Here is a 9,187-nt window from a genome sequence, read left to right as displayed (position 1 = left end):
GCATCATCTTCTTGAAAGCGGCTACCACCCCATATCTTTTTCGACAATTCATACCTCTGCTTCAGGGAAGGATCGTTGAAAATTGGTTCTTCACCATCCTGTCTAACATTCATCTGGAAAAGCTTCCTCAGGAACCAACTCTTGATCTTCAATTGATACGAGGTGATATCTGGTAGCAATTCGCTTCCCTTGACGTATTCATAAAATGCTAAAGATTCAGCCATGGGAAACTCCCCTGTTTCAAACTGGTACTGAATCATCAACTGGAGGATTACAACGTACTGCTGATCACGTTGGTACTCATCAGTTGGGTCGAGAGAACTCATTTTTGTGGAAGAAAAAATGCACCAATTTCTTGACTGAAGGGAGAGTTGGAGACGGGGTTCTGGAGTATCCTTTTTCTTGAGAAAAGTTTATTGGTTTTGTTGGAGCTCCGGTTTATGCAAACCAGGCGACGCATGGATGAGCGAACACAGCAAAAGGATGCTCTGCTCATAAAACGCAAAAAACTTCTATTCCAGTTAGCGAATATTCCTAAACTCTGGAAAGGTGTTAGGAAACAGGTAATAACTCTTGACAACCACCATATCCGGATCCAAAGCAAGCATCTGAAGCTGTGACATAGAGAAGGGAAACTGGTCGAATTTGGTAATTACTGAATCCTTGCAAAAATCAATTCTGTTATTAGGTGCTCCTATAAGAGAAACTGAAGAGAGTTGAGGAACGTCTGTGAAGAGCATGTTTATCGTGGGTCCTTTATATACAAAACAGCTAAAATTGAGGGCTGGAACGACCTCAATAGCCTCTAACCCCTGGCAATATATAATTCCAAAGTGCTTCAGCTTATGATTAGGCGATTGAAGCCTCAAGTTAAGCAAAGATGGTGGCATCAGTAACAGATAACTTCTCCAGCAATGGACAATCAGAAAAGAGATGCAAGAGATGTTCTTCAACTAAATCAACAGAATGCAGCACTAGGGAAGTCAGTGCCTTCCATTCCAAACTTGAAGCCGATGGGAAACAGTATATCTCATCCAAACTCCTGTTAGGTTTCAAAAAGGATGACAAGTCCAACTCAAGCCTCTGAACCCTCTTGGCTGCTGCAAAGGCAGTCCATGAATCAAGAAGACTGGCGTAAGTGTTGTCCAAATCAGGCTTGCTCATTGGTTATACATTCTAACTAGATGACCGGTCTAATTATACACACTGAAATACGGAAAATGAGCAACAAAATTTTAGAAAATCACAGATAACACGATAAATATAAATTTTGGTTATGGAACTTGAGAATATATACATGAAGTGACGGTTTAATTTTTAAAAATAGATGGAAAAAGAGACGCTGAAATCCTTACAGCCGTGGTAAAATCACTCTTGGCCTGTGAATTTTGTGATGATATTTACGAGGACGGAAAAATATAATTTGAACTTATCAATGTAAATGGATAATGAGTTTCAGGTAGAATAATCCAACTCCAGAAAGCCTTGTATTCTTCAAATAGATCGCCCACCGACCATAAAATGATGTATTATCAGATTCATCTTTATTGCCAAGAAGCCTTTTTTTTTTTTTGGGGGTGCGGTTATATGGATAAATAGATGGAGAGAGAATAGTCACAGGAATTAGAGAGACACTAGAAGAAGATGTATAGTAGCTGGAGGTTTTCAGTGGGACATTGAAACTGCACAAATGTTTTCAGGAGGACAAATTCTTTCGTTTGAGAGACACAAATGTTGAAGTTTGAGTTTGTAGATATGTTCTATGCTGCCTAGATTTATGTAATTACGTACGTAATATTTCCATAGATTCCTTGCTGAATTTTACCAAATCAAAGGTAACTTCTTCAGTTTCTACATTCACTCCCTGGTTAGTGCTCAGATTGAATCTCATTATAAGCAATTGACATGGAAGTTTTAGCTTATTTCTTTTCTTTTCTTTTTTTTATGAATACTATGAATTGAACTTGGATGAATAATCAATATTACCTCGGTACCCAGTTGTCACTTTATCTTCTTTTTTTTCTTTTTTCTATTTCACATTCCATGGCCAAATAACACAAACATAAACAAGGATTACCACTGAGTAAACGAGCCAAAAAAGAGAAAATAAAAGTCAAATTGTAAAAATCTTATCTAACCACCAAACGAGCAAACGACTTTCTTTCTTCTTTTAGTACTTATATTTATCAATGGATATAGCGAATGATATATGTAGAAATATTTACAAAACTAGGATTAGTTGAAAGCTGATAAAAGGGCCAATTTCAACAGGTGCCAGGAAATATTGAAGTGGGTAGCTTTGATGCTGGATTCGGGCCCCAGACGGTTTCCAAACAGCCGAATTCGCCACCAACGATCCCTTCTTACCCTGCATTCACCCAGCCCAATTTTCAATTTAAAGAGAAATTAAAACCGGAAAGTAAAATAAATCAAGGATTGAAATCAGATAACCAACAAGAATTCCGAATTTGCAAAACAATCCTCTTCCCTACCATCCAAAACAATCCAAAGTATAATAGTAGATACTACACCATCCTTTCCCTACCATCATCCTCACCATACCAGCTTTCATTTTCCAAGCAAGAAATTACTACTACTAAAACAACATCCCAGAGACAAATTAGCCAAAAAAAAAAACAGAGAAATTATTACTGGTGAATCAGTAACCAGGGTCCTGAAGTAGCTAGCCACCTTCAAAAGTTGTATTGTTGATCTCTCTGCCTCTTCTAGGATTATCCCTCTTTAATTTCTGTTCTCTTTCTCAAAAAAAAAAAAGAAGAAGAAGAAGAAGAAGAAGAAGCTTCATCAAGAGAAATGTCAACATCCGGAGGAAACGAACCAACCGCCAAGAAATTCAAGATTGGTGATGGAGGAGGACGAGTGCCACCGAGGAACCTTCGCGAGGAGTATCTTAGAATCCTCAACTTAATGCTTAAGTACCGCACCAGATTCTGGGTTTTCCCCAGTGCTAACTCTCCTGAATTCCACCAATTTGTTCGGGCAAAAGGCTTTGCAAACATTTCTCAAGAAAGATTGACCCGTGCACTTCTTTTCATGGAGGAGTCTTTTCGGGATATTGTCCGAAGTCGAGGCATCAGCACACATTTCATGAACCGCTATCTGGAGGAGAGATTTCGATTGTCTCAGTTAATATGGGGTCAGATTAATCAAGATTCAGATGATGTTCATGAAAAGGGAGCTGTCGTAGAGAATCCTGATGATCTTGACGACGTTGTTGATGAGGCGCAGGATGTTATGGATACCGCAATCTTGAGGGCCCTTTATGAGTTCATAACTGGCAATGGTGGAGCGATCCCTGAACCTGACTCTGATGTGTTCTACAACTTTCTTGGCAATATACCGATTCCCAACATACCACAGGACCTTTTGGTAGACAGAATCTTGATGCTGGAGGAGAACTTCAACAGAATCGAAACTATAAGGATGATGGAATTCGACGATAGTGTAAAATTCGCAAACCCATGGCGCGAGGAGACATATAACTTGTCAATGAAGATTTGGGGTTATGAAAATGGAAGAGTAGGTGAACTATACGATGTTGCTGAAATGATTTATGTAGATCAAAATGGACAAGATTTTGAGGGTGACGAACAAGATGGTCACCTCCTCGTCAACGAGGGCGCAGGTGTTGGAAACCTAGGAGATGAACGAGATGGTCAAGTTGGTGCTGAAGACGGAGGAGTTCAAGAAGATGGCCAGGGTGGGGTTGAAGCCGGAGGAGTTCAAGAAGATGATCTGGGTACTGTTGAAGACTGAGCCAATTACGAAGAGGATGATGATGCTGGTGTTTAAGCACTCAAGCGCCAAAAGATAATTGAGAATGAAATTGTTGAAAGGACTCGAGTACTTTTTCGCTGATCTTTTCTTCTTCTTTCGTCACTTGCTAGGATTTCTCGAAGGTTGTTACTCATTATTAGGGATTAAGCCATTCTATTGATTCATATTAGCTGAATATTTTACGATGATTAGCATTAGCATCTTTGGATTGTAAACCAGCAAGAAATTTTGTTGTCTTGGACTTGCATTCTGATTTTGCACGGGCAGTGTTGAAGGAGCTTGATAATAAGGGTGGATCATGGACGCATGCATCCTTGATTGGTGGAAACTGGGCTGATATTCTGTAAATCAATTCTTGCAGAAATCAGAGAAAAGTTGTATGAAGAAATGACTTACAATACATGACCTCACTTGCGTAATTGTATATGCACTTTAACATTTCTTTTTTTTTTTCCTTCACAATATTCTGGTCAGGGGTTTAAACGTGGATTTTTTCTTTTTCCTTTTACTTGCTTTGGGTGAAGTGATACTGCATGAATTGGTTTTGTGGACGGGTGTAATTTGGAATTTTCCCTTTGGGTTTTGCATTAGGGACTGATGCAACCGGGGAGTAATTTTCTGCTCTTGCGCTTGTAATTTATTGAGAAAGGATTTAATCAATTTTATATATATTACAATGTACGTAATTATTGTTCATATCATACACGATTATATAATAATAATAATGCAACTTATTATTCATATATAATTATATAATAATATATTAAAAATCTAAAAGCAGCATAGATTTGTGGTTCGAATTTGTTGCGGTGAGCACAAGGCATGTTTTCCTCAATTTGAACCATACTTCAGGAATTAAAATAATTTCTTCTTTTTTATTTTTCTTTCAATTTATCTAATTTTTAATATTCATTTTTAAGATTTAAAATAATTATTGATTCAAAACTATTTATGGAAGCAAAGATATGATTTTTATAAAATAATAAGCAAAAACTTTTTTCTATTTTTTTGGATTGCTTCAGGGTTAATAAAATAAAAATATGTTCTTTTTTCAATGCAACATGGCCTCAATAAGGGTATTTTCGGCATTAAGGGGATTTTTGTTAAATGTTTGATCATTCAAAGGGTGAGACCGTTATTTGGACAAATTACAGGGATTGATTGGTAATATGGTCAAACCTCAGGGGAGGTAAATATAATTAACCCTATTTTTTTATTAATATTTCCTAGACTGACAGTATATACATTATTAGTTTTGGATGAATAACAACTATACAAAATTTGAATTTGAAATCCAACTTTTGCACATTTATCATAAATCTATCAGTGATAATGTATACACTGTCAATGTTTATAAAATTTATCATTTTTTTTAGCAAAAGTATTTATTTTGGGAAAGTGTCAATAAATAGAGCATGTATATTTGTGTGTTAAATTAGGTATAATATAAGTATTTCAATGTGTGCCCTTTTATTTTATATTCTTATTGCGTGCTTTCACAAAATAGAAAAAACACCTTTTATCTGCGTGTGAAAAACATTCCTCTTAGCTTCTCAATGTCTTTGAGAATTGTTGCTATGCTCAAAAGCAAAGAATTAATCTTAGATACACTGATAATAATATACTATTATGATTAGATGTATGACTGTATAACACATAGTAAAATTTAAATTTAAATGAATTATTGTGCATCTAATAGTGATGGTATATTAAGTGTTGTCCGTGTATCAAATATTAATCCTAAAGTTGCTGTACTTAAAAGAAAATTTAGCCTAAGGATAAGTTCAGAAACCTCTCCTGAGGATTTTGACAGTCTCACCGCCCTCCCTTAAGATTTTCAAAATATTAGAAATCTCCCCTAAAACTAATTAGCTAGTAACAAATCAATTCAATTCAAATACAAAAACAATATAAAATTGGTATTAGGAGAAACAAAACAACTTAATTCATAACTACTCTTAAGCTTTGCATTAGATAGTTAATTTACTAAAACAATATATATCTATTTTAACTTTATTAAATGTGAGGCGGTGTAACTGTTACCGCATTCATAGAGCATAAACAAAAGATCAACTCTCTAATTCTATGACAAGTTTAGCAACTCAAAGTCTCATTTACATATTGCACGTGCAATATTATATTATTACATTTATTATAACACATCAGTTGCATAATCTGCTACAAGAGAAACAAAACATGTAAACTCTACTATAGCCAATATTTCGATTTAAAAAGGACCATTTGTTGAATATTCACAAGCAAGAAAAAAATTTGTCATAATTAAAAAAATTTTCAATTTGGTAGCATCCAACCAACAATCTTTACCTATATTTCATACAACATCAACACTTGTTTTTTATGACAACAAAAATAACAATTAGGAAAAAAAAAAAGGAAAAACACTATAATTGAAACCAATCACCAAATGGAATCGATCATACAGAACATAATACAAACTACATAATGTTATGTTTTCTATTTTTTGTTTGATCCAAGTTATTCTTTTTCACTTGTAAGTCGCTATTAAGCATGACCATCAATAATTACCTTCACATCTGCAATAATATAATTAAAATTTCCAAAATTTAAGAGCAAAATCTTAAAAACCAAAATTTTGAGAGCAAATTTCCTTGTCAAGTCTCCTAAATCATTATATATGTCTAAAGAAGCTCTATTTCTCTTATTCCACAAAAATCACTAAAGTTTGAATCATTGCTTCTACTTATGCACATCAATTATCAATCACAGAAGGGTGTTTACATCTAGCCCCCTTTTTGTAATGACATATTAGAAATATTTTAAAAAACTTTTAAATTGCCATTATTTCTGTTAAATATAGTTAATAACAATTTAACTAATCATATGAACATAAAGGGGAAATATCTCTCAAGTTGTGTGGCTAAATTAAGTCATTTTCAATAATTGATGTGATAATTAGACTCCAATGCCTTAATAGGGGAGGTTTTTGATATTTTAGAAACTTTAGGGGAGGGCAATGAAACTGTTAGAACCTTGGGGGAGGTTTCTGATAATAGGCTTCTGAAATTAACGCTTTAGCCTAACTAAGAATTATAAGTAACACCAAGGTAGAAGTGTCAAATTCGCATTCCCCACGTAATCCAACACCACCACACATTGTTTCATATCGCCACACAAAACAGGATCCTTCAAGCGGCGAAATGCGTTGCAATACTAAATCCAACCGTTCGTTCACAAGTTCATCCAACGCTTCACTTTCACGATCCGTGCACCTTTAACTGATTGGTTGCTTTTAAAATCCCTAACCACTATATAAATCCCAAACCGCCCTCGTACGCATCCCACTCACAAACTCCTCCTGTCTCCCGGCCCATAACTTTCCCGAGCTCTCTTCCGTCAATCTTTCGAATCTTTAACACTTTCGGAATTAATTAGTGAAATCTATGGCGGGCCGTGGCAAAACTCTAGGTTCCGGAGCTGCGAAGAAGGCCCAGTCGAGGAGCAGCAAGGCCGGGCTTCAGTTTCCCGTTGGTCGTATCGCTCGGTTCCTTAAAGCCGGCAAATATGCCGAGCGTGTGGGTGCCGGAGCTCCCGTCTACCTCGCTGCGGTGCTTGAGTACCTTGCTGCTGAGGTATAGCATACTTTCGTTTGCGATTTCTTTTAATTTCAACCATGTCTGAAAAGCCCCAATTTTTAGGGTTTCTAGTTCTATTTTTCAATAATTGGCTTTTTAGTCGATGGAATTGGACGACGGACGTCTTGTTTTCTTTTTAATTTCAAAGATACGTTTAGATCCCTAATTTCTAGGGTTCTATTCTATCTGTATTAATTTGGTGATTTTTTTGGCTAAATTTGAAAATTCAGTTTCTAGGGTTTCTGACTATAAGATCTTGGAATGTTTGGTTTCGATTGATTTGGTTGTTAACTCAATGGATAATTTTTAACCACTATTTATACCAATGAAGTGACCAGTTGGACGTGTTTTCAATTTTAGGATTTCAGATCTCTGGTTTTAGGATTGTTAAATAGAATGTTTGCTAATAAATGTTTGGGTATTGGGTGATCTCAGGTGCTTGAGTTGGCTGGAAACGCAGCAAGGGACAACAAGAAGACCAGAATTGTGCCAAGGCACATTCAGTTGGCTGTGAGGAACGATGAGGAGTTGAGCAAGCTTCTTGGAGATGTGACCATTGCTAATGGTGGAGTGATGCCAAACATTCACAACCTTTTGCTTCCAAAGAAGACTGGAACCTCCTCCAAGCCGGCAGAGGATGACTAGATGATGAACAGAAAAAGAGAGTAGCTGGAGACTTAGCTTTGATCAATTTGAAATCAAATTAGCTGTGTTGTCTTTTAGGGTTTATAAGTATGAGGGTATTGAGGGTCAGGTCAACGTAGTGGTGCTTTAATTGTTGTTGTTTTTTTTTTTGGGTATTTTTTGAATTTTTAGTTATAGGTGTTTTTAGGTTTGATGTTAGTTCTATGTGAATATAAATGGACGAATGGATCAATGAATCTGAACTGGTTCTGCTATCGTTCTAACAGTTGTGAAATGCTGATACTCATGAGAGAGAATGATTCAATGAGGCTTCTGCTATCTTGGTACTGAATTCTACTCAATTTAGTTACCGATGTTGTTCGGTAATGGTTTCCTTAGTTTATCTGACTTTCTTCTCTTAGTTGTTGTATATGATGATAGATGGATGTGCCCCCTTTTTAACGTGCCAATAATTTGTATTTAATCCATCAACTGGCTCCTGCAACTGATGGAGCAAACGAGTGGATGACAAACTTTTTAATTGTTCTAGTTGATAATTGCTTGGTTTGCTGAAGATACCTTGGTAGAGAAATTGGTTGGATTGGTATTTGAACTGCTGCTTGTATTAACTTCGGCTTTTGATGGGAATATATTACTTTATTGCATGAATGAGCTTTATTTGTATAGGATGCTATCTGGCCTTGATTGATTGTCTGCTCGGCTTGACATTGACCTTAACGCAAGGCCTTTGCCAATTCAATTCTCTCCCTTAGTTTGTTTCAAGGCCGAAGAGGACTATTAGCATAATGATTTGCTGGTTGTCTTGTTGGTTTTCATTCATTGACAATCCAGATCCGCAATGTGATTCCTCCGCAATTTCAGGACTACTCCAGGGTAAATGCGACATCACCTTCCACTTATAGTTCTTACTCTTCTGGTGCTTGTGAGTGCCCTTGGGAGTCTCTGGGTACAATGTGAAATTATAAATGCGACTTTTTCCATACCAGATACGGAAGTACCATATAATATAATCACCTTCCTGCGAATATTTCTAGTTTGTGTTACCATTCATGTCTGTCGTGATGCATCACGTTGTTATAGTTAAGGGCTTGTCCGGGTCAAGTTCTGTTTGAGTTCTCCTGGGCACTTTT

The 9,187-nt window shown here is 36.3% G+C and overlaps 2 protein-coding genes across 2 annotated transcripts; one reads left to right on the top strand and one right to left on the bottom strand.

Annotated features, from left to right (window-relative positions):
* Window positions 1–521: 521 nt before the first annotated feature.
* On the bottom strand, window positions 522–1,164 carry LOC140007390 (uncharacterized). The gene is made up of 2 exons (XM_072050148.1): window positions 898–1,164; window positions 522–812 (listed from the first exon to the last, which is right to left on the bottom strand). Exons 1-2 carry the CDS (start codon window positions 1,162–1,164, stop codon window positions 522–524), a joined length of 558 nt encoding a protein of 185 aa, XP_071906249.1.
* Window positions 1,165–7,103: 5,939 nt separating this feature from the next.
* Window positions 7,104–8,375, top strand: LOC140007866 (histone H2A.6). Its single transcript, XM_072051395.1, has 2 exons — window positions 7,104–7,409; window positions 7,848–8,375. The coding sequence occupies exons 1-2, from the start codon at window positions 7,221–7,223 to the stop codon at window positions 8,055–8,057; spliced, it is 399 nt and encodes a 132-aa protein (XP_071907496.1). The 5' UTR covers window positions 7,104–7,220; the 3' UTR covers window positions 8,058–8,375.
* Window positions 8,376–9,187: the final 812 nt, after the last annotated feature.

This window comes from Coffea arabica, chromosome 5c, assembly GCF_036785885.1.
Source record: "Coffea arabica cultivar ET-39 chromosome 5c, Coffea Arabica ET-39 HiFi, whole genome shotgun sequence".
Taxonomy (NCBI): domain Eukaryota; kingdom Viridiplantae; phylum Streptophyta; class Magnoliopsida; order Gentianales; family Rubiaceae; genus Coffea; species Coffea arabica.
This window is presented reverse-complemented; position numbering and strand designations above follow the sequence as displayed.